The 27,601-nt window shown below is 33.4% G+C and overlaps 1 protein-coding gene across 1 annotated transcript in view; it reads right to left on the reverse strand.

Annotated features, from left to right (window-relative positions):
* Dpp10 (dipeptidyl peptidase like 10) overlaps positions 1–27,601 on the reverse strand; it is a 666,755-nt gene that overhangs the window by 467,673 nt on the left and 171,481 nt on the right. Inside the window, exon 3 of the mRNA XM_042685166.1 lies at positions 26,371–26,466. Within this exon, the coding sequence (XP_042541100.1) occupies positions 26,371–26,466 (96 nt within the window). The remainder of the gene's footprint in view (positions 1–26,370; positions 26,467–27,601) is intronic.

Genomic DNA, 27,601 nt, shown 5'->3' on the forward strand with positions numbered 1-27,601 from the left:
TGAGGACCAGCAATGGTGCCAGCCTCGAGGACAGCCGTGACACTAGCACGTTGATTTTATATCTGGCACCCACAACAGTGAGAAAACAATGCTCAGTGTTTTGAGCCAAGCATCGGGGCCACTTTGTTCTGGATACTGTAGCAAACTAATACGGAGGTGAAGAGACTGCTATATGAGAACAATTGTTAAACAGGAGCATTTCTTTCTACAGAGATACGTGGTATACTTTGAAAGAACTCACTGAGTTTTCTGTGGTCAAAATTAGCTGGATCTTTACCCTCTTGCAGCACCCTCAATACCTTTTTTTCACCTTCGGTTTTTGGCAAAGATGAAAGTATTTATTTTTAGCAAGGATTTCTGTATGGTCTCCCCATACTTAAGAAAAATAAACTCTAAACACCAAGCTCTCCATAAACAAACAAAAAAACCCACCTGGTTATATATGCAAGTAGTCTTGCTATTTAGTAGTCTTGTTCTTTAGGAAAGAAAAGCATTTGCATTTCACATGAACCACTTTAATAGTTGTTTTAAATCCATGACTTGCTCTCATAATAGGAAATTGCACATGCTAGGACACATGCTTTGTAAAACTGTTATCTACCAATTTCATTAACGTTGTACAAGGGTAACATTTAATAAGGATTTTCTTTTTTCCTTTTTTCTTTGTAGTAAGGTAGAACCATTCATACCAACCTTTCATATGGTACTTTCTGTAATTAAAAAATAATGTTAACATCTTCCATGTCCCCCATAAAGCACCCTCAGGAACAACAGCCTGTTTTTACTGCCATTTTCACTCAAAACATGATGGAGACAAGTAATTTCCCTTCATTAGGGATCTGAATTTTCATTTAAAATGTCCTGAGCTAGCCATTACTCATTAGCTCTAAAAGGTTTTTGAGATACAATAGTTTTAAGTTTCAAATTCCAGTTTTTAAAATGGAAGGCTGTGTCAATATTCACAGACAACATGGTTGATTCCTCCTGATTTTAGAATAAACTCCAAATTTCTTGATCTATTTGAGGAACTGCTTCATGATTCAATTTCTGTGTAATTTACCAGACTCATCTTTTTTGAGCTTAACATTCCTTTCTCTCACTATATTATAAAGTTTATGCCCAATTATGTCCATGTATTCTATTTCACCATCCCATGTGTCCAAGTACATTATGCTCATTTATATGGTCCACCAACTCTACTTCCTATTCCTATCCCAGTTTGTAATTTGGAACTCTCAAAAACTACTCCAACTGAATCTGACAAAGAAACATTCTATGCATATATGGACAAGTTAAGATGAAACCCTTTTTTTCAACTAATTAACAATTGATGTTAATAAAAATGTTTTAAAAAATACAAAAAGATGCCACAAGCATAGTATTGAAATTTAATCCCAACTACTTTGGAGGCTAATCAGTAGAGGGTCATAGACTTAGCAGTAAAGTCTACAGAGATTATTTCTCCACAGAAAGTAAGCTGGACATGTTGGCATGTGCCTGTGATCCTAGGGATTACAAGAAGCCTGTTGCAAGCCTAGCAACATTAGGCCTTCAGTTCAAACCTCATTAACACAAAAATAATTTTAAAAAACACACCCAAAAATGATAGGTCAGGTTTGGGGGATTGATGTGCCACATTTTTTTAACCAAGTCAGAATAAAGAATGATCTGTCCTCCATAAAGTATTAACAGTGAAATTAAGAAATTTCCCTTTTATCTGGAAAGGCATAATGGCTCAGGGAATCAGAATGGATGGGTCCATAATGAATTAAATATTGTCCTTCTTCCAAATGTCCCTGACATAATAATTCTTTAAGTATTTTTAATATAATTTTGTTATTATTAAGGAGTTGTACAGAAGAGTTACCATTTGATAAGTCAGAGGAGTCCATTTCCTTTTTTATTTAATTGTGAAAATACTGTACAGAGGAGTCACAATTACATGGGCAAGATAATGAGTACATTTCTTATCAAGCGTTGCAGCCTCCTCATTGTTTCTCCTTCCCATCTCCCCCCCCCCCGCCCCCCACCCAATTCTCCCCACTCCCCACTCAGCCTCTTCAGTAAATGGTGCTGGCAAAATTGGTTAATCACCTGTAGAAAACTAAAGCTAGATCCTTATATATCACCCTGCACCATAATCAACTTTATTACACAGAGTGGAAGAGGGACATGGACATAGTGACTTGTTCTGTATTTTCCAAGTGATTACTGGGAGAACTCTGGTCTCTAGTTTCCAGGTAAATTTTTTCTTCTCAGTTCACTAAGGTTATTCTGAATGGTTCACTGAGCTCTGTTTACAATAGAGAAGAGAGAGGAAAAGGAAAATTGATAATCCCAAGAACAATGGGAAATGCAAAGGATGAAGCAAATTGATAATTTAAAGATGTCACTTCCTTATAAATCAAACACACAGCTCACTTTGTACTTTTCCTTCATTTAATTGTAGAACCAGAAAGGAAATATATTGAATATTTTTCTCCCACTCTTAGTTTAAAGAAATAGATACTGGGTCAGTTGTTAATAGATATAGGTTAAAATAGTAACGTGATTATATATTTTTGTATTTCATGTACTAAACTCTCAAAGTGTTTTCTACATACTGCTCCATTTGATAGCTATGTCGTCAATGGAAGTTTTCTAGATGTACAAAGAGGAAAACTATTCTATGCAGGGAAGAATTTAAATGAATTAAATCTTTTGAATAATTAAGTCATAGATAACAATATGAATACCAGGAAGCTAACGTACGTGTGGTTAAGAGTAGGGTAGATCGAAGGGAGAGAGGCAGACAAATAGAAGAAGAGTAGACAAATAAGGTCCTAAGATTAAATGTGCACAGAATGACAGCAAGTTGATCACTCTGCATGGATGCTATTCTACTTACAAAAACTGTCCTAGTGGTTAAGACTCATATAAAGATAGTCATGAGACAATACAGATAGAAAGATAAAGAAGTTCATACTACATATTATCCACAGTACCTAAAAATGATGTTTCAGGCAAAAGCAGATTTACAATCTGAGTTTCTAAAGAATCCCCTTGAAGAGGCTCCTGGATCTCAGCCATGTCTGTTTCTTCATTCATTCCCTCATTCATTCATTTATTAAAAATGAGTTGAACAGGTTTCCTCTGCCCTGCATTCCATACCATGATGTCCTCTCTCACCACACCACCAAGCATCAGCGTCAGGGTTATGCATACAAGGATGTAAAACCTTTGAAATTATGAACCACGTAAGCCTTCCTTTTGCCTAAGTTTATGACTTCACATATTTGTTATAATAACCAAAATTTACTACCTTGGTGTGTGTGTGTGTGTGTGTTTCACTTTTTTCTCAACATTAAATTTGAGTATTGAAAAAGAAAAAAAATAAAATTCTCAGGAGAGAATGGTTCTAACAGAAATCACAAGTGCCCTTATTTACATTGAGCAAAGCATAAATATAGAGCAATGACAGGAAGAACACAACTGCCTTATGCTTAATTCCTTCTGCAAAGACTTACAAATCTGTCTATTGAGCCTTCAAGATGCAGTTGGAGCACACATGCAATGTGTTATCAACAGAAATGTCATCTCCTCTTCAGCAGAAAATAGCAGTTGTTTAACACATAATTATTCATGACTAAAAATAGTGCTTGTGGCAATTATCTCAGCTTTGCTTTATTTCTCTCATGACTCCATTTCAGCATGGTGTTTGTGTGTAGTCAACAGGCATTCCTGGAGATACAAACACAAACTGTTGGGTTTGCCTTTTATCTAGTCTGGATTCAAGTAGTTTTTCTTCATTCAACTTGAAAGAAAGAGTACTTGAGGATCTATAAGGTGCCAGTCACTGTGATCATAGTGATGGAGAGAAATTCATAGAAGAAAGAATCGCAGGTTAAGAAGAGACACACAGGATATACACGTATCTAATTCACACTCAACAATGAAATTTCCAAATTCTCCATGTTGTCATTAAGAATGTGCTGATGGGAAAAAAAATGTTTGTATTAACTTTGGTGTAATAAGAATCTAGGAAAAAATAGCAACATTTTTCAACAAATGAGTAAGATGAATAATGAAAGCTTAATTATAAATAAGACTTTTAGATCATTCTATGAATTTGATCTATTTACTCAGGTAAATATTCAAAGAAAAGCTCTATGTCAAAGTACCACAAAATAACTGTTACCTTTTTGGGGGCAAAAGTGTTCTCAACAACTTTCTCATTACTTCCCCAAAGTCCTCATGCATTGGAATTTGTTACCCTAGAAAACAGTGGTGGTTTGTTCTGATAATGTTCTGATCCACAACTTGTGCTTTTACCCTCCCTCTTCTCCACTCCTACCCAACCCCCTCCCCATGCAGGGGAGGCCACCTGCAGGGGAACCACGACATTAGTCATGGTAAGATTGTGATTTAGCTCATTATATCAACTATATATTCTTGAAAACTTTACTGAATTCTAAGTGTCAGGCATGTATGAGATGTAGAAGATAGAAAAGTTAATAAAACAGACATGATGATTTCCTGGACTGTCAAAGGGCAAACAAAATTGAGTAATGTACTACAAAATAGTTAATTAGTAAAGGACTAAGATATTATATTGACATAAGCTACAATTTAGTTAATATTATTTAAGTGAAATTGAAATGTTGTGGAGTGTGTGTGTGTGTGTGTGTGCGCGCGCGTATGCATGCATGCACACAGGCACATGCTTACATTAAGATCACCTAAGTGTAGGCAGAGATGTAGACATAAATTATTTGCTTTGATTTTTTTTGTTGTTGCCATTCCTGGGGCTTGAACTTTGGGCCTGGGTGCTGAACCTAAGCTCTTTTGCACAAAGCGAGCACTCTACCACAGAGACACAGGGCCAGGTCTGGCTTTTTTCTGTGATTAATTGGAGATAAGAGTCTCATGAACTTTCTTGCATGGGCTGGCTTCAAACCAGGATCCTCAGATGTCGGCCTCCTGAGTAGCTAGGATTACAGGTATGAGCCACCAATGGCCAGCCTCTGATTTTTTTTAATGAGTTCAAGTGTCACAAAATGCATTCCATAACAAAGGATCTAGGAAGGACTTTGACTGACAAAGGCCCAAGGGAGGAGAATTTGGAAATTGGTCATTTGGTAAAGGGGAATTGAAAAGTTTCATTTAGTTTTTCTGAAAATGCTGAAAACTTATATGTTGTTTATTTTGGCTATGACTCAAGAAAGCTCTTGAAAATATTTTTCCAAACTTAACTTTGAGAGGTTAAGAAAGTAAAACTTAAAGTTTTTATAATAGGTATACCTACTATAAAGGTTTTCTTGTTTTGTTTTGTTTTGGGAAGAGGCATTCTTTTTATTTTTTGGCTTAATATTGTGACTAGTTTTGTTAATAGAAGAACAGTAACATTCATTCATTGAAAGCCATTTGTGGGATATGAACCAATTTCCAAAATGTTGCCCACAGTACTGGTAGACTAATAACTACCGTTTCCTTCTCATAATGAGCACCAAACAGATGCAAGGTGGAATGAATAGCACATTGTTTCTGCCCTCAAGAAGTGTATAGTCTGGTAAGAAGATAAAATAACATAATCAGAGATTTCAGTGATCATATTGGATGCCATGTAGATGTCCATATAAGATCATGTTGTAAATCTAATGAAAGAATCAGCTAGAGCTTGGTGAACAGTCAGTCCTTCATGGCTATAAAGAGTTTATCCAATTAATCCTCAGACTTCACCCTTACTCTGTCTCCACTGCTACAACCCTGATCTGGGTCACCCGCATGTCTTATCTGACTTATCAGGGTCCTACCAGCTAAGCAGCCCAAGATCTCTAGTATTGACCATGGGCAGTCTCCTAAAGTCAAACAGATCTGAAATTGAAAACTGCCTCTTGCCAATCTACAATACTGCTTCCAGTATACTGCGAATAAAATGCAATTATAACCTCATAGCATGAAAGCTTCTAAACAAAGTGGCACTTACCTTCCTTCTTGATTTTATCTCAAAATACCTACTTGTTTACTCAAGGGCTCCCTGCCATCAACAATCTTATTTCAATAGAACACTTTGCTTTTGATGAGAAAGTGACATTCCTCTGTCAAACTGTTTACAGCTACAGTCCCTTTTCTTATTATTTGTGTAAAGGCTCAGGCCAATGTCATTTTGAAATTTATTCACTTAGGTCTTTCCAGCTCCCATCCTTCAGTCACATCTACCTCTTTGCTCATTCTTCAGTGTGCTTGTCTACATATTTTCCATTTCATTATTTATTGTCTGTTTATTGCCTTCAATTAGAATATAAACTCCAGAAGACTTTTATTATCTCCTCATAGTTATTGCTAGCCACTGAACCAATGATCTGTAAAACCACAGTAACAAAACAAAATGTCAGTAAGGTTAAATGTAAGAAGATAGAGAACCTAAACTTAAATCTCAAATAAACAATAGATATTAATTAAACTAAACTCTAAAATTCAAATATGTTTTTGCTCAGATGTGGAAGCTAGAACTAAAGGACACACACACATTCATGCATATGAATTCTAGTTATTGGGAAACATGACTCTAAATATGGACTGTTTCTGGGGAGATAGAGGTAGGAGAGAACAAGAAAACAGAGGAGATTTTTTTATGCCAGTACTGGTGCTTGAATTCAGGGCCCAGGCACACTTCTCTTATTTTTTCACTCACAGCTGACACTCTACCACTTGTGCTTCACCTCCACTTTTTCTGGGTAATTCTCCACTGGGCTGGTCTCAAATCTTAATTCTCTGAGTAGCTTGGATTATATGGATGGGCCACCAGTACCTGACTAGAAGATAAGTACTTTTGAAATACATTGTACTTATATATGAAAAAATATATACATGTATCCTAATTGCATGTGATATCATACATTAAAATATGTAGACCTCTGTGGGAATATGATGCAAACAAATTACAAGAGACATTTTAGGAAAAGTAGAAATACTAAAGTTATAAGATGTTATGGAAGTGTTACTAATTTTTTAGATGCAGTAATGTTATTTGGTTATGAAGGCAATGCTTAAATATTCTTCAGTATTCAATAGGGAATATTTAGGTGATAGTGGCATGTACCTTTTTCATATGGAATACTTTGAAGCTTGGTAACTCAGAAAACGATTCAAGAAAGCCCTCTGTACTTTCCTACTTGTCTAAACTTAGAGAAATAAACCTTTAAATATGTCTTTCTTCTTTTTCTACCAGGAAGAATGGGTGTTCAGTATTGAGGAAAACCGTGCCCTTCCCAGAGACAGATAAAGCATTGGAGAAAATCCCACAGCAAGCATCAGCATGTGGCCCTGTCATCCATCAGTTTCCTAAGCATTTGCTTTCCCATCCTGAGAAGTACAAAGTCCTTTTTTGTTTTGCCACCTCCCTACAAAATTGTTTTGTTTGTTGACATATAACCGCAGATTCCAGCCATTTCTTGAATTACCACTGAGAGATCACCTGCCCACACGATGCACTGTTTTCTCTTGGTAGCCCGTGTTTTGGGTCTTATTTGCAGAGTCTCATTCAATAAAACCTACTTCCCTATAGTATCCTCCCAGAGCTTCACTCAGAGCAGAGGAAACAAAGGACCTGCTCAGCTTATTCCTTTGATTTGCTTAGTTAATAGTATTTCAATTACTCTTTTTTATAAAGTTTGTATAATAAAGTTAATTTCCTGGGGGATTTTTGAATAATGGATATATGATGCATAAATTGTCTAGCCACTAATGGTTCAACAAGAATGCAAACACTTAGAACTCAATATAACAAACCCTAATTAATATTCAGTCCAACCTATATGGTCAGCTGTGCTCCCAGATGTTCAAACTGTCTGAGAATATCATTTTAGCCAGTATATAATTCTGCTTACCAAATAAGACAATGCATGCTGAATCTTGCATAAGTACATAGTCATAAAAATGCAGAATTTTATTTATATTCATCTAATAGTTTGCTCATGTTTCTTATGTCCTCTTTGTTTCCTGAAGTTAATGATAGAAAAATAGGTAGATTTCCAATAAAATATTCTATGTTGCTGTGAAACTAGCTTTACCAATGTTTTTCCTAACGAATAACAAGTTTCAAAACAAATAAAATGTAACCTATTTTAACACAGTATATTCAAAATCATTATTTCATAAAAAACAAAGTATAAACCAAAAATTTCAATACAGACTTAATGTACATTATTTGGCACTAGTATTGTAAAAAAAAGCCTATTTTAATGTCCCAAAAAAACTCAGGACAAATTACACTATGAAAAATGTGAAAATAGAAAAATCGGTGAAAATTAGGATAGGTCTTATGGAGATTAATTTGGCCAGCTCCCTTATGGCAGAGACACAGCTAAAACTAGTTTGTTTAAACAAGATGTGTAGGCCCATATATCTGGATTGCTACTCATTTCCATGTAGTATTATGCCATGTGATTTTCTAATTACAGGGCTCAATTTCAATCCATTCCAGTAAATCACATCCTATTATCTTAAAATGGCAGCTAGCTACCTCTACCACCCCCCGCCCCATAGCATTCTATTCTAGAATTTTCTTTGGAAGACTCCTCAAATGAATTGAAAATAATGAGTTGTGAACATAACATACCAATGCAGAGATTACCAAAGACATGTGTCCAAAAGTATAGGGGAGAAGAGAAGGCTGAGCAGACTCTAGGAATCTTCACTCCCATTCCTCCTGACAATTGTTTCTTGGATACTATTTCAAAATACCCTTCACAGCATTGTCTTCACTCCCTTTGTTTCCTTCATCCCTTCCTTTATACTCTTTTAAAATTAAAATAAAGTGTTCACTAATATGAGCAAGTGGAAGATCATTTATAAAATGTGATTTAAGGTATTCTTGACAATGAAATGTTGTTTTTTTAAAAAATCTTGTGCCTCCTCTTATTACTGGAAGAAAACCTAATACTATGAGCTTACTACAGAAACAGCATTGGAAAGGGATCTTTAGAAACAATAGTAGCCCACTGAGGAAATCTAGAATCTGAATACAGTCTAGAAGAGCAAAGAGTACATAAAAAATTTTGTCTAGTCCCTTTGGAACTTTGAAATACCTGCAGGGAACACAGTGAAGTGACATTTTGCTAGCATGAAAGAACTGCAAATACTTCTAGGTGTTTGTACAGAGAAAGTACACATTACTCATTTTCCAGGCTATGCTTATCCCCAACAGATCTCACAAAACAAAATAGTGTAACTATAACAACATAAAGAATTTCATTAATATATCATGTCTGTATACAAACAAGGAGACAGATGCATATTTTTAAAAAAATTTTTAAAACAGCTTCCTTCCATAGATACAACAGTATGAGATTAGCAAAAGGGTGTTTATTCCTGAATCTATTTTCTCTCTTTTGATGTAACCAACTAGTGTTTTTTTTGGTTTTCATCATTAACAGTCTAATGAATATTCTTCTGCATATCTTATGATTCCTAATAAATATCAAGTATTATTAGTGATTTTTGAAGTGTCAAATCTATTACCAGTTACTCTCATGCTTTAATTCCTGATCTAACTGTCTCTACTAAGTAATTCATTTCTTGACTCTTCCTACTTTGAGATTTTTCCCTTGACTTTGCTTATTCTCTGCTTTTACTTTGTATGTAAAGGGAGACTGCTCCTAGCAAGTGTAGATTTCCTTTCATCTCTTTCAAGTATCCATTAGCCTTTCCATATATATAACCCATGTATGGAAAAGAGTTCCAAGTCCATTTGCTTTACACTCTATTCTTTTGCAAAGGATTAAGAGCATTAACTTTGCTTTGACTTCCAGCTCAGCTTTAACAAGTGATACAAACCAAGGTCCTATGAATAAATTTTAAGGAACAGAAATAATGCAAGTTCTTATATTATTGCATTCTTCTTGCATGGCTATTATTAACTGACATGTAAAAGAGAAACAATCAACATTGGCTAAAGAGCTACCGCCTCTACTGTTTCTGTTCATTTTGGCTAAGACATAGTTACTCTCAGAGCACTGTTCTGCCCCCAATCATCAGACAATCCTGTGCAATCGAGAGGCTGTCTGGACCACACTGCAACCCTCTGTTGCAACTGTTCATGGAATATGTTATATACTCTAACTAATCAATGACATAACAGACTCAACCTTTAACCTGATTGCTTATAAATTCGTGTATGCCAGGTAGATTGTATGTTTTCATAGTGCTTCTACTTTTTTTCATGGCCTAACCTAGATGAAATAATTGGCATAAAGCAAAATTCAAGATGTAGCCTAGGATCCTGACACAAATGTAACACGAGTGACTATGCTCAATTACTTATCAGTCACATGCCTACAAGTACAATGCCTAAATTATTGTGGCTTTAGGGATAGATATGTTGGATTGTCAACATTGGTCAGCTGATCTGACAAATGGTCTCTTCTTTTTCTACCTGAAATTCTTTTTTTTTGTTTTTTTTTTACATTTTTTTTAATTGTGAAAATACTGTACAGAGGGGTAACAATCACGTGAGCAAAGTAATGAGTACATTTCTTATCAAGAATTGTTGTCTCCTCCTTTGTTTCCCCTTACCATCCCAGCCTTCCCATCTCCCCCCTCGCCCTACCAGCACCCCCCACTCCCCACCACCTCCCCTGCGCCAAAGTTGTAAAGTTTGTTTTTCGCGACATAATATCTTGTATATCTCTTTGTTGCAATGGGTCCACTTGTATCCCTATTTAAACAATTTGTTTTCTCCCTTCCCCTCCACAAATTATACCAACATCAAATACAGTGAAAACAGGGGTTATACCATGGGAGAGGGACATACAAAGCAACAAAGAAATCATGTTATAAATATGTTAGAAACAATAGCAAGAAAGAAAAAAAGTTTGAGTCCTTATCTTGGGGTTCATTTCTCCTAACATCAACTTATCTGACCATTTCTGCTTGTCTCAGACATATAGTAGTTATTGCAAATAAAGGAAATCATGGGATCTATGTTTCTTTGGGCCTGGCTTACTTCACTTAATATAATTTTTTCCAAGTCTTTCCATTTCCTAGCAAATAGGGCAATGTCATTCTTTCTGATGGAGGCATAGAATTCCATTGTGTATATATACCACATTTTCTTGATCCATTCATCTACTGAGGGGCATCTGGGTTGGTTCCATATCTTAGCTATGGTAAATAATGCTTCAATAAATGTAGTTGTGCTGGTAGCTTTAGCATGGTCTTGTTTGTGCTGATCTGGCCTTTGATCTAGGGTCATTAACAAACTTTTCCTCTGGTCCAGTTGCTGGGTCAATCACCAGTTACCACAACTAATGGCTCCTGGCTGAGTGATAGTCCTCTGAAAGGATGTGGACCAATTAACAGCGTTTCATACTTGCTAAGAGTTTCATCCTGCTGAGCTCAGAACAGAATCAATCTTGGCACTACAGCCCTGTTCAAATTATAAAGCCTTTTAATGCTTATTGAAATCAAATAGGTTCTATAAGCCTGCAGAGATTTTCTTACCTCTGAAGGGTAATGATTACCTTTTCATTCACTGTCTTAAGTGATGCCTTAGAAGTGAAATAGCCAAACAAAACTTCAGTTTTGCAAAAAGAGAAAAAAACTTATGACCAGCCAGTAAATGTACTTAAATTCAGAATGAAATGATATTTTGTACCCTTTTCTTCTAAGACATCTCTCAATTTCTTCTTCCTTCCTCCCCCTTTTTCTCTCATTTTAAGATGTCCATCTTCAATTCATGCCAATTCAATTTTTTGTTTGATATATTTCCTATCTGTAATTCCGTACTTTAAATAATCAGAAAAATTGTGTATATTAATGATAACATATCTCAAAGATAAAAGACCTCAAGGAATCGTATGTTTATAAACACATGAATATTTAAGGAGATTTAAAAAATACCCCCCAAAATAGAAACATAATTTCAACAAAGCTAGGCATATCAAAAAGGGTGAAACTTCCATTATTAGAAATCACTGTGGAAAAATAATGTTTGACAATCATCTCTAATTATGTTCCCTAAAACTTCCATGTTCACATATTTTATGTTCACATATTTTAATGAAAACTTCAACTTTGCATCAGGCTTTATGGCACAGACATTTAATCCTAGTACTTTTGAAGAGGCTGAGGCAGGAGGTTCATCTTTCAAATCAGCCTAGGGATTTTATAAAATTTATTTCTTCTATCTAGCAGCAGTATACAGAGAATGTTATTCAAGAGGATTAGGAGTCCAATTTATATGTTCATCTTAGAATCCAAATATAAAAATTTAAAGGAGTAGGACTCACTATGGAAACAACAGATGTAGGAGAAACTAAATATATGGATTGATCAAATACAGAAAATGACTACAAGATAGGCTATGTAAGCCTAAAACTTAGGGTAAAACAGTAGTAAGAATGTTGTTATACCTCCTTGAGAGAAATTTTAAATTCTCAATTTCTAAAGAAAATAAAAATTTCCAGTAACAAATGTCATTACTAGTTTTTGACAAACTAGCTATAATTTTGTTTTCTTATTCTAGCAAGATTAGGAATTTCAGGAACTTAGACTCACATGGTTTACTTATACTTTTTCTCTAAGCTGATCCTGATACTTTTACTAGGGATGCAAATTATCAGACCAAGTCTGGACTATTTAGTTGGAAACTGTGGGGAAAGTTCCAGAAACTCAAGTTAAGAAAGTCCATCAGGTAATACGAATGCATCCTAAATATGATTTATTTTATTTTGTACAATTCTTATAATAGGTGAAATAGATGGGTGAAAGACTCCAGGACACACATTGCTTGTTTATCTTTTTGCTTAAATTTAGCTTGACATTTTACAGATCATATAATCTTGAAATGAGTCTTAACTTTCCACTCCTCTTTTTGTTTATAAGAATGGAATACTGTTATAAGAATAGAATACTAACCAGTGTTCCAGGTCTTGATCAGATACAGATTCTGCCTCCTGTTTGTTCTGCTTTCTCTTAGAATTATTTCATCATTCTATAAATTCTCATGCATGTACTCAGCTTGCAAGATCAAGCTTTCAAATCTTTATGGATTTATTCTATCCTAATATGATCAATTACTGTGTCCGTTTCCCTGACATTTTCTAAAATCATCAGGGGACAAAAACAACTGACCTTCAAGTAAGTAGATATGGATTTCAAAAGATAAGTGTTCCCAAGACAATAAACAAGCTCTCAATTTTCCTGTCATCTAGAATAAGCAAGAAAAGCAATCATAAGACTAGGTCTTTGAAAGAAGATTTAGTTGAATATACTTGAATGTTTGCAATTGAATGTTTTTATTGTTTCCAAATAACAAACTTCAATATTAGAATGAGCTTAAAGTGAGACTGCCATTAAAGTTGTATGATAGAAAGTCTTTTCATAAAGCTTCTCTTTCATAGTTCCATTTAAAGCCAGATTTTTTAGAGTTATGCAGGAAATTTACAGTGTGATATTTTTAGTATGTTCTTTTTCTTTCTTTTTTTTAATATATTTGGTGGTACAGGATTTGAACTTAGGGTCTTTGCACAGAATTTGCTTGTTCAGCTGATACTATACCATTTAAGCAATATATTCATCCCTTCTTGTTATTTCAGAGATTAAGGCTTGCATATACTCTTTTGTGTTTAACCTGGGTAACCTCAAACCATGACCCTCTGGATCTCAGCCTTATGAGTACATAAAAGTAGAGACATGAGACATTGACACATGGCTTCTTCTATGACATAATCTTTTTCTTTTTTTTTTTTTTTTTTTTTTTTGGTTGGTTGTAGGGCTTGAACACTAGGCCTGGGCACTGTCCTTGTGCTCTTCAGCTCTAGGCAAGCACTCTACCACTTGAGCCATAGCACCACTTCCGGTTTTTTAGTGGTTTATTGGAGATAAGAGTCTCACAGATTTTCCTTGCCCCGACTGGCTTTGAACCGTGATCCTCAGATCTCAGCCTCCTGAGTAGCTAGGATTACAGGCGTGAGCCACCGGCGCCCAGCTGACATTGTCCTTTGAAACTAGGTTTTATGTTGTGTTTTTTCCAGTCCTGAAGCTTGACTCAGGGCTTGGGCACTGTCCCTGGGCTTCTTTTTGCTCAAGGCTAGCACTCTAGCAATTGAGCCACAGTGCCACTTCTGGCTTTTTCTGCTTAGGAGGTACTGAGGAATCAAACCTAAGGTTTCATTTATACTAGGCAAATACTCTACCACTAAGCAACATTCCCAACAGGATATTTTCTTTTGTAACTCTGTATATAATATGGATTGAATTACAATGATTAATATAATCCAGAATAAAACAGGTCTTGTTTTTTTGTTGTTATTGTTGTTGTTTAGTTTTGTTTTGTTTTTGGCTTGGGAAGAATAATCAGCTATAAATTCAGTAAAGGAAGATAAAAACAAACTTCTCAGATACTGTGTTGAGAATTAAAAGAGCCTAAAGTATAACACTTTGATTTATCTGCCAAAGAAGAGCATGCAGGTTCCTCTGTACTTCCCTAAAGTCCAAGAAGGACTTTCCCTAAAGTTTCCTCATCTACACAAGCCTGATTCTAAAGTTTCCTCATCTACACAAGCCTGATTCCTCAACGAGGAACACAACATCTTCATTCAACTTCCATTCATCAAAAATATTCTAACACATACCACAGAAGAAACTACCAGTAAAATGCCACACCTTGAGCCCAGAAGAACTTCCCTCCTCAAGCTTGATAATCACATCGGTGCAAATTGATTTAACAGGAGGAAAGGCATATAAATTCATTAACTTTCATATGTACATGAGAGAAATACAAAATATATAACTCACCATGACCAGTTTTAGGATCAAACCGTCTTAAGGATATGGGAAGTGGTGTTAGCAATTTTAGAAGGGAAATAAATGGTTTTAAAGAGTCAAAATACACCTGAAGAAGAAAGAATTTGAACTTTTGCATATGTATGTAAGATGTTATTGCTCAATAGTATATGTCTGAAACAAGCAGAAACAGTCAGATGAGTTGATGTTAGGTGAAATGAACCCCAAGATAAGGACTCAAATGTTTTTTTCTTTCTTGCAATTATTTCTAACATATTTATAAGATGATTTCTTTGTTGCTTTGTATGCCCGTTCCCCACAGTATAACCTCTGTTTTCACTGTATTTGATGTTGGTATAATTTGTGGAGGGGAACGGAAAAAACAAATAGTTTAACTAGGGATACAGGTGGACCTATTGCAACAATGAGATGTACAAGATGTTATGTCAAAAACAAACTTTACAACTTTGACCGAGTGAGGGGAGGGAAGGAGAGAGCAGGGGTGGAGGGGAGAGATAGGAAGGGATGGGAAGAGGAAAAAAAGGAGGAGGCCACAATGCTTGATAAGAAATGTACTCATTACCTTGCCCATGTAATTGTAACCCTTCTGTACAGTATTTTCACAATTAAGATGTTATTGTTGTCTCAGCCTGGAGTGTTCCTTCAGTAGTCCTTCATATACTGAGCAATTCCCAGTCAGAACAAGACTACAATCTTTTATTATTTCTTTATTTCTTTCTACTGCTGAAGTTTTTGCCTTGAACAGATTGCTAACACTAGAAAGCAGGCAAAATTCATTAAAATTATTCACCTACACCTCTACCTCACACTTGACTTAATCTGTTATCCTTCATTTGACCTCTTAAAATCCTAAATCCCAACAGCAAGTATAAGCTTGGACCATAATGCACATTTGATATGATTGTATATAAATAAAATTATATGATTAAAGATGATATTTAACTAATCAAACCATAAAGAAAACCGTAAAATCATCTGTTATGTTTAAAGTATTTACAAATGATCTATTAGAATATGAGACAAATGCATTTTTGAACAGTAATGGAAGCTTCAACTCTGTACTTTGCTATGAATGCTCCCTACCTATTCATAAAATAATCTTGTTTTTGAAATATTTTGTGAATATTTCCTTCTCATTATTAAGTCAAAAATATATCTTGTTATGTTTTCAATGTAAGTTTGCTATAGATAAATATTTCACACTGTGTTGCTCTCTGATCATTTACGCATAGTTCTAGTTTTGGAGGAATGATTTCCATCAGATAGCTACTCACTTCAATAGAGTCAAATTGCATGCTTAAAATTAGTAGCTGATATAATGACTAAAAATATGTTTAACTTACATAGTGGTATTACCACATATAAGGTTCCATAGTGGTGTCAAATAAAGTATTTCAAATTAAAATTGGAACCTATTGCCATACATTTATTTAATTTCATCTACATTGTGATGCCCAGCAGCTCCTTGAAAATAGCCTAATTTATTAAAATTTTCTCAAATTTCCAACTGACCATTTTAAAGCCAGAAATCAGCACACTTTACTAATAATTACACTTACATAGAATAGTATATATAAAATAAAATTTCTTATAATTTTTCTTGATTATATTAAACTCAAATTAGTGACAATCTAAATAATAAAATAACAGAAGTGATTAAGAATGATTATGATAGCTAGGATGCTTCAGATGCTTAGATCTGAATAATTAATTGAAGGACAATGGCTATCATATAAGTTGATAGAAAAAGGAAATAAGACCCCTGTATAATTCATATATACTAATTAAAATAATGTCAATTTACAAATTCAAAATGAAATCCTGAATTTTACATTATAGACTTTATATCTTACTATATGTGTTAATATACAGTATATTCTCTGATAACATTGTACATTATAGTTTTTAATCCTATGCCCCTTGAAGTCATAGGGACTTCACAAAGACTTCCAGGAACTGTCAGAAAGGTAGGAGTGGAACATGGAAATTTGAGACATTCTACCTCCTGATTTAAAATTTTATTCAGAGGATTTTCCCCCTCACTCTTTCTCTCTCTTTCTCCAATTTTGTTGGAATAAGCATTTATAAACAATAAGTGATAAAAGCCAATGTTGTAAAAAGCTGAGGAAAAGTGCCAATTATTTTCCTGGATTTTAAGTGGCAATGAGATTTAAAAAAATGTGTGTTGTCCCCTAGCAATTCAATATTGCTTAGATTAATGAAGTTTCTCAAACTCACATACAACATGGAGCCAAACTTAAGCAATTTAAACATTTTTAAACTGTTTTCAATTAAAAAATAATTTTAATTCAAATCCTGAGTATTAAGAGGTTTGTTTACATTTTTACCAAATAACAGTTTCAATTTCATAAATATTAACACTAACTATAAAGAAATTAAAATTTCTCATAATTTCTACATACAGAAATATAATGTATAAATCTTATGAATATATGCTTTTGTTAGGAAGTATAATTCCTAAAGAAAAAAATGCTTGAGAAGTTGAAAAGTAGTAGGGTCAACACTTATATTTGACAATGTATCACTGGTTCACTGTATTTAACACTGTTAAACTGTGAAACACTTATAATATTTTTTTTGGGTCCGGTCGTGGGCCTGAACTCTGGGCCTGGGTGCTGTACCTCAGCATTTCAGCTCAAGGCTAGTGCACTACCACTTGAGCCACAGCGCTACTTTCTGCTTATGTGGTGCTGAGGAATCGAACCCAGGGTCTCATACATGCAAGGCAAGCTCTCTACAACTGAGCCACCTTCCCAGCCCCACTTATAATATTTTGGGTATTAATACATGCTCTTTTTAAACCAAATAGTTTGAAGTTTAGCAATAAGCAAACTCCAGCCCTATTGTGATTTGCACAAGGGACTACTAAAGTATAACATCGAGATATGGATACTTTCAAAATTAAAAAAAAAAAATCCTGAAAAACTCAATGTTTTATTCTGGCAAAACCTGTAATCTCAACAATGAAGGTTTGGGCCTAGCAAAGTAGTAATATTTCTGTAAGGTAAATATTGAGCTCAGTTTCTTAAATCCCAGTGTAATAATTTATTTTCTATTCCATTACGTTTTAAATTCAGTTCTTTGTTCATCTTACAGAGTTTTTGTGTCAAATGTTCAGTGAAATTTCACTTTTTCCTACTTTATTTTTAATTATTATTGTATAACATATGCTTAGTAGCACATATCAAAAGTAATTACCTTTTCATGATTATCTTTCCCTACTGTTCTTTCCCATAAACCTTTCTGTGCCTAGTCACTGTGCTCATAGAAACCTGAAGATCAAAGCAGATAGACTGAAGACTAATGAGTAGTCATTGTGCCACCTTTTAGCTCTGGAGCCTTGAAAAATGATCTGTTTGTTAGGATCGCCAGTTATGTAAACTGAATTAGGGAATTACAAACATTAGCAAATAACAATTATAAATGCACAGCTACTATACAACATATGAAACATAATTATTTTAATTTTGGCACTAGTAATGAGTTGATTAAAATATTACAACTTCATATGTCTGCATTACTTCAGGACTCTATAAATTCATATTGCCTCAGTTTTAGTTGGAACAAAAGTATAGAGCTAAATTTTTACAAAAAGGAAATTAAATTAAATCTGTTGGACTTATTATTGAACGTGTCTTTATGAACACACATGGAATAAAACTACTTAAAATAGAACATTTTTGTTGATTACTTTCTTTGAAATGACTAGTGAGAATATTGAAGCAATTATTGATAAACTACTGTGGTCTCCATCAAATTTTCCATATAACAACTTTGTTTAGCCAATATGAACTTAGTGGGTGAAATATTTGACTTTCTACTACTAGAAGGTCATTCAGCTTGACTCCATGTTCAATTAAATAAAATTAGTCATTCAGAAAGAAAGTCTCCCTTCCCCCTTTCCCCAATACCACCACTATTACCACCCCAACAGAGTTTTCTACAACATATTTACACACAGCATTAAGTCCTGGGTCTGCTCTAATACATCCCTTTCCTGTTTCAATGATGTACTCTTTTATACTCTGTACTGTTCTCCCTCTACGTATACCAAGACCAAGCATCATTATTTACATAAATCTTATTCTCACTGTTTGTATTTCTTACATGTAACAAATAGATCTCTCCAGTCCTAAGAAGTAGTTATATGTTAAAAGCCCAACTATCCTCACTCCATTATTGTCTCATAGTTTCAGATCCATTCATTTGAACTATTTTCCACAGACTCTGTGTACTAGAATTATGTATTTTTTTCCTTTGAAAATGTTAGTACACAAATGTATTAATCAGGATTATCAACATATGAAATACTCTAAGAAATAAAAGACAGAGACAGACAATGAGATGTGTGATTTGTGTCCTATGGCAAAGTAAAGAGAGGAATATGGAGTATAAAAACGTGAACCAGATATCATAGCAAAGAAAATTAACAAAATCTTACCAAAGTTGTGGTAAATATTTTTCTCATGCATGCCTAATCTGTTTCTTCACACTATTCTGATGACTAATTTCACTCATTTAAGCCATGTACATTGGAAAAGATACTGTGAAAGATGAGGAAATAACCTTTACATTCTCAGTTTTTCATAGTGAAGGTACTGTGATTCTTTATATTCTTATCTTTTTATCTAGAATAATTTATGACTCTGCTCAATAAATACAAGTTGAAGGAATGAAAGAATAAATGCCAGTGTCAACACATCCTAAAACAGTACTTCTTTTGACTAAGTCAGTGACTGGGCCAACAAAGCTAAGCTAAGGCCAGCGAAAACTGCAGAATATCACAAGATTATGAGGACTTCATTTATTTTACTATAAATCTTTCTAATGTCAACAGATTCTATCTAGAATACACAAGGCTCTGTGCAGGCACATAGTCGAGACTCAATAAATGCCTTCTGGTGAACTCTAAATATAACCTTCATTCCATTTAGCTAAACTTTTTTCTTCTTTTGTTTAACCATCAAAATATAATTTTCTAAATCAACAAGTATGGGTTAACATGACATTTTAGTAATCCTATAGTTTACTTTGTAGGTCAAGTCCCCTATAAATATATTAATTACTGCATATTTAATCCATAGACATATTTTCATAAACCTTTTATTTTTTTCTAAGAGGTTTATGCTAGATTGATTTGAGGGTAATTTATGCTCTTCTCTCTTGGTATTTAGTGTACATATTGCTACTTTAAGACAAACCAGAATTTTATAAACATTTTCTTAAATAAACTATTTATATTTGCATTAAAAAAAGGTTTGTCTATCTGAAATTAGTATAATCAAATGTCACAATGTGAGTTTTTGTTGTTGATGTTTCCATTTTATTCATGATTTTTGCAACAGTTTATTATGGATACAGTACAGCAATAAAGAAAACACTTTTGGTCATTTGAGAGATCTAAATTACCTTCCATGATATTCATTTTCAGTACTTAGTCTTGTCAGTGATTATATTGTAGTCATATGTAGGCATATAATAGCCTAAGAAGGTGGGTCAACCTTGATAGAAATTAATTACATTCATAACCCAATTTTCTGTTTTCTTAGCTGTGAATCAAGAACCAGGGAGTCATATTCCAATAGTCCTCTTTGTATAAACATAGTGAAGAATAAAGAACATTAAGTATCAATCACTTGGGAGATAAGAGAGTGAAACTACTAATAGAAGAAATAATACCTCTCTGAAGTCTCAGAGCTCTGTACTGCCTTGAAAACATTCCCTTTCTCCCACTATCAGTAAGAACTTCTTGCTCTCAAACTTGCCTCCCCTGTGGGCATCCGAAATTCAAGGAAGAGAGGTTGTCTTTCATTTTAGTAAGAGGAAATTGTTTTTGTGCCTACTACAGATGAGCCCATATTTCTAATGCTCTCTTCTACATCCTTTAAAAATCCATTTCTCTGGCTACAACAGGCCTTTTCTGGCAGTCCTTCTCACCTTCTTCCCCTTTGTTTTCAAAGAATAATCTCATAAATAACCAAATAAATATTTGGTGAATTGTATTTATATTCTCACTAAAAATTAATAACTCAATTGTTATGAAAGTGACAGCATACTAGTTGAAAATTGGATAAATAGGGACAATATCATTTAAGAAATATGGATTAAAAACAAATGTCACAATCATTCTATCAGATGTTTATTATTTAAAGCAAAATCAGTTTTGGTGCTTCACATATACAGTTGTGTATATGTACATGATACAGTTGTGAATATACTATTTATATTATTCTGTATCATAATACTTTCACTTAGCATTTCATTCAAAGGAGCCAACATCATTATTTTTTCCCAATACATCATATTTAATAGATTGTTCATATTCTATTAAATAAAATTATTTATTTAATCACAATTTAAGTCTCTATATATGTTATATAGAATCTCATGGACTTAAATTCATATTTAACTTATCTAAATATTGTTTGTTGAAGATTATAAAACTGAAAGTTTTTCAAGTGTACAAAACCAAGATTAAAAATAAGGTAATTTTAATTCAGGACTTTGAATTGGCTAGTGAGAAGGGTAATAACTTCTGCAATCAAAATAAATTGACAAAAATACTAGCATGTTAACTTGTGTCAAACAGCAACAAGTTAGCTTAATTTGATTACTCTCTAAGTTATGTTTCCAGATTATTATATTGTTGATGATATTTTAAATAATGCATTTTATTTTTCATTAAAGTTAACATGTGGACTCTTCATTGCCTCTTTAACATCTTATATAATTTATATATTTTACTTTTTAATCTTATTTTACATTTTTTGTTCACTTTCAATTGTGTTGCCAGCTATACTGTTATTCCTACTTTGGGTGAAGAAACCAAGTATCAGAGGTTTTAAAAATAATTACTCCTAGCTTGTTTTACTTTAATGACTTCCCTATTTTAATATGTCATATTGTCCACACATTGTTTTAAGCTTGAAAGAAATATCTCTTATAATATTATGTGGCAAATGGGTTTCATTGGCTCAAAATGAATCTTTTAAGATGGTGATAAAACTCAGGCACTCACATAATATCAATGACTCAGCTCAGAAACAAACAGTAACACATCATACCACATGTACAATTGGCAATACAAGGGGAAAAATATATCTACACTATGAGAAAAAGAACTGAAAGGAACCCTCAAATGATTGTGGAGCATGTGGGTCCAACTTTGTATATCAAGAAAACATTAGAGGTTTATATTTTATTTTGCTAACTATTAATTGAACACTAGACCTAGTAGATGCTATAGTCAAATGTGAATCTGACAAATGACTTATTCTATGGCTTATTGTTTTAAGAATAGATCTGGATTGAGAGATGTTGGCCTAGGATAGCCCATTGATAAAGGGCTTCCTACTTGGCCAGAAATTGATAGGTTTCATTGTCTAGAAAAGATAAGCTTCAGAAACTTTCATAGCAATTTGCTATTTCTGTAAGATCTAAGACCATGATAAGAGAATGAATATCCTTAGGCAATTGTCAAACTCATGGAATGACCTAAGACACCCACTAGGCACAGAGTATAAAATTTCATTACCTAATGACCTGTTACCGAATGTCAATTGTTATGGAGATGTGCTTAAAAAGCTAGATTCTATTTTTGATCAAAAGTATTTAAATTGTCTCTAAAGGTTAAATTTTAGAATGAGATAGAGTTGGAGATGATGTTTACAGTATCACTTAACACATTTTGTGTAAAATTTAAAGTTAACAGAGATTGTTAAAAATTGTTTTTAAATCAATTTAAATTACAATATTAAGCAGTTAAGTATTTATTTCATTTTTATATTTGAAAATAGTCATTAAATATGATCTAATCATTATTATTCTCACTTTTGTATAGGTTTAGAAAAATAAAATGTTTAGTAAAATATATTCTTTCATTCAAACTATTTAAAATATGTATTGTAATATTTTAATATAATACATATTTTGAAATGTAATTGCAGGGTTTAGAAAGAGAAAACTGGAATTTGTGGTAGGGAATATTAATGTATTATTTCATTTATCTAGAAATATATTGTGTTATTTTTTTCAGAAATATTTATTATACCAAATTGGAAACAAAGAACAAGTGGAATCAAACAAACAAAAAAAGTAGTCCTTCACAATTGTCTTAGAAATATTTACTTACAGATTAGATATGGTCTAACTACTACCAAGATAAAAATTTATGCCTAAGAGAATCACAACACAATTTGGGGAAGGTGATGTTCCACAAACTGGCAAAAATAGAGCCACTGGTGTTGCCTGGAATCAGGTTTCCAGAAGGAAAACAATCAGAACTTTCAGAAAGAGGGATCTCTCAGAGACAGAGAAAACTGCACAAGCAAAAATGAGAGCGGTAAAGGCACAAAGACAGAGAGCTCTAGAGGCTTGGGAGCACATCAAATGGCTTGAAAGAGGGAAGCATCAGGTACAGTAGGAAAGGACAGAGGCTGAGGCCTGGCTCACTGAGTCTTCACATATAAAGGGAGGAGTCAAGAGTTCAGTCCATTGATAAAACCATTCTCCTAGTGGTTTTTGAGGAGCAGTTTACTATTTATTAACTGGGCCCTAAAAAGTTGTATTAAACTGCTGGAGGAATTGGAGGCCATGCAACTGACAGGAAGCAACATCTTTTTTCTTAGTTATAAGAATCACACATAGATATATACACATTTATTAAAGAACTTTGAGGAAAAATGGTGTAAGAAGAAAAAATTATCTGGAGGCCATCACTATAACATACTATATTTCAATAACATAGATTATTTCCCCTGCTTTGAAAGCATTAGTTTTTATTTTTAATCTTGATTGTGTCAATAAATAGGCATATCCATTTTATTTTTAATGATTGTATAAGTTGCTATTATATTGGAAAGATAAAAACATTAGTGTAATAACCAACATGAACAGACTTAGTAAGAGATGTATATATAACTGACATTTTCAGGATATAATTGATATAGGAATGGCATGTCAGAATGAAATGATAAGGTTTGTTTTATACTTCAGCATAAATGAATAAAGCAGGCTTTCTCTCTCTCTATTAATTAGATGTGTCTGAATAAGTTTCTTGTTTTGACATCAGTTTCTAGACTTCTATTTTTCTTATATATGAATTATGTAAAATATATAATTTTATGATATATATCATATCTACTTAATATATTTAACCCATCAGGATTTTAACATAGAAGTTACACAATGTTAGATTATTCTTTGATAATCAAAGGAATGTCAATTGACAATTTTAGACAAGATGAATTTTTAGACTTCAAGGTAACATAACTAGGAAAAAAAAGATGCTATAAAAATGGAGATTTCAAGGATCTGAACAGATCTGGGGCACGGCATTTGTTCAGTAAACCATGAACATAATCACCCATCCAAGGCTGCAGTGGCATTCTCAGATAGATGATTTGAGAATCAGCATAATGAATGACAATGCTTCATCACAAGCTACTGGCCAGGGCCACTCTGACTCTCATTTCCTATTTGATCAGCAATGTGCTGTGTTCCTATGGTGACCTTCAAGAATTAAACACAACTTCCAAATAAGCTTAGCTGAACTCCTTCAAGTGATCATACAGTAAGAAAATTTTATGAGACTCTATTGAGAATAAATAGAAAGCCTACATTTCATTTTGACATAATGATTTATAATATGGATAAGATTATACACACTATTCCTGTGAGTTCCATCCATTTCTTGGATACCTGAGGAATATAAAAATAGGGTAAACACCTAGTGACTGCTGTACAGAGGCTGAGTTACAGCAGAGCACCAATAAACACTACTACTTCAAAACAATGGACAAAGAATAAACTTTTACACAATCTCCTTGAGCTTAGACTGTTTTGACAGTTTAAAGGACTGCTTTTCTATGCAAAATTCTTTTGAAAAGCTTATTTTTAGCATCATTTAGAATATTCTACAGCTTTTTTCTAGGTTTGTTTTCTCAAGATGCAGTTTACCAAAATTTGTTAAGGAATTTATGTTAAAAATTGACTCCAAATACATTATCTTGATATCTTATAAAATGTAAAAATAGAATCTGCACCATAGATGTTGAAATATGGCATACCATTTACTTCATTTCTTTGGAGCATTAGTATCAATGTGCCAGCTATACACAGAAAAAAGACATTTCAATGAGTAGTCCAAGCTAAACTGAGAAGGAAGACAATGTCTTTGAGTTTTCCCTTGCTTTCCAAAGTCAAAGACTGCCAACTTTTTATAATTTGTCAAAAATCACACAAAGATTAGCCAATATTTCAGATCTAATGATTCACAAAACTACCAACCTTAAAAAAATTGATAACTTCCATTTTAGTTAACTGCCTCATGAAAAGATTTGCTTTTGAGTAAATAGATAACTTATATAATTATAACTGCTCAACAGAGAATGATCTGTGATAGATTTGTGAACTGGAACAAAGTTTGGAGTAAAATTATTTTAACCTTCATTAGTGATAGTGCTTATGTGAGAAGTTAATACTGTGCACTAGAAATAATCACAGAGACAAGGCAAAAATATAACTTATCCCAATTATAAATAGTTAGATAAGAAAATATGAAAGTAGGTGAAGGAAAGTGCTCGATCATGTGACCTGCAACATGATACATTGTCTTCTTTAATAAATTACATATGAAATATCAATTTAAGATCAAGAATGCTATATTTTCATTTAAAACATTCATTCATCTAGTCAAAAATAAATCTGATTGCTGCTCCATCTCTAGGAATTATCTCAGTGAGAAGAAAACAAGTATGGTTTGATCTTATCTCCATGATTGCAGTCTTTCTATAAGCTTCCATAAATTAAAGCTTAGTTTGTAAGCATAAATATGCTTAAATAAAATATTGGATAAAAAGGAATTGTCTATAAATAAAATAACCTTTATTAGTTCAAAATACAAATCTCTATTACATGTATAAATATATATATATATATATATCTTTCCTGGTAAATAAGCAAAGATATTGCATTAAGAATGATGTGCAACCATGATTACAAGTGCTGTCAGGCAAAATGGAATATTCAAAAAGTGAAACCCTGTCACTTAATGTTTGCTAACACATTTCTCAGAATTAGTTCACTCAATAATTCTCCTTCTTAATTTCTGTAACAACAAACTGAAGTCCATGAAGCCACTCAGTAACTTAATTTTATTTTCTCAAGTTAGTCTTCAAGATTGATTTAAGGAAAACAGGAGTGTTTTTATTCTAGGACAGAAAAAAAAATCACAAAGAACAGTACATACATCCAGTGTAAGGGGTAGTTTCTGAAACACCACTCCCAGAACTGATTACTGATTTTCTCTCACATGTGAGATCAAGTTCTAATGTCTGGCATATATAGATATATAGGTGACATAAGAGAGAGAGAAAGAGAGAGAGAGAGAGAGGGGGGAGGGAAAGGAGAGAGAAGGAGGGAAGGAGAGAGACAGATAGGAGGGAAATGAAGGGGAAGGGTAGCTAGGAAAGAGGAGGAGAGAGAAGGGGAGATAGATAACACCTATGATAAACATTTTGTTTTAATTACACCGAACTCAAAATTGAAAAGATCTGCACATACCATTGATCCACAATGCTTCAGGATTATGAAGCACAAATTCTTTCCTGAAGAGGTCTTCTAAAGACAATCTGGTTTCAGATGAATTTGTGAGTTCATCTAAAATGAAAGTAATCTTAGGTCAGAGATGTTTTTAAAATAAATGAAATATGAGATATAAATCTTGTAGTGTTTTGCTTGAAAATATGTCAACAATATATTACAATAAAGAGACCATTTTGACTTTTTACTTTATTTTGTGAGCTTATACTCTTTGTTATTAATTGAAACAGGGTCTGCCACAAGATCCCAAGCTGACTTCCAAGTTGAGTTCCACCTGTCCCAGACTTCTGGATACTTGAATAACAGCCAAGTTCCACTATATCCAGCCTCATAAATATTTTAAAATAATTTATTGTAAATATTAAACTTAGTTGATTTGGCACCAATTTAACAGACCAATCCTAAAATACACCATGATATACAATATGGAAGCAGAATAAATCCTGGTATGCACTATCCAAAAGTCATAATCTAACCATATGTAGCCAGCCACTCATTATCCAAACTCACTTTGATATAATCTTCTTAAGGGAACTTACAAATTCACTGCAAAATTCAAATATAAGTGAGTTGACGAACCTGAATGTGTTTGACAAAGAAATTTCCCTAACTCCAAAGGAAGAGCACCCAACAAATAGAAGAAATACCAGGTTCCACCAAATAATTACCACAAATGCTCAGTGGATTTCAGACTTAAATGTAAAGCCCAAATGATAAATTGCTACTGCTTTTATGAAAAGTTCTTTTATTTTAGCATCCTAAGACCTAGAAATGGCAATAAGAACATGGTTTGAGTACCAAAATCAGGCATCAAAAAATCCTTTCAGAAGCAAGGAACTACAGATAGCACTATTTTATTTTCATTGTAAAATAATAGCATTGTTTATTTCTGTATACATGTTTCTTTGTGACCTTTTAGCTAGGAACATCACTGTGATTGAAAATAAAATGTCAAAGATATATACTAACCTCATTAGATTTCATTTTCAAAAGTTCAGCACTTCCTACAGCAGTATCTTTGGTTTTGTTGTTGTTGTTGTTTTTCCTAACTGAATATCTAGGGCAGAGAGTCAATAATTTCAAAAGCAAGTCTCTTTGTTGTGTATTTAACCAACCAAGTAACTGCCAAGAAAATATGTTATTTGATTCCATCATTAACATAAGATATTATGATTGTATATGGTTTTACAAA

Source organism: Dipodomys spectabilis, unplaced genomic scaffold, assembly GCF_019054845.1.
Source record: "Dipodomys spectabilis isolate Male_0828 unplaced genomic scaffold, ASM1905484v1 ptg000094l, whole genome shotgun sequence".
NCBI lineage: Eukaryota > Metazoa > Chordata > Mammalia > Rodentia > Heteromyidae > Dipodomys > Dipodomys spectabilis.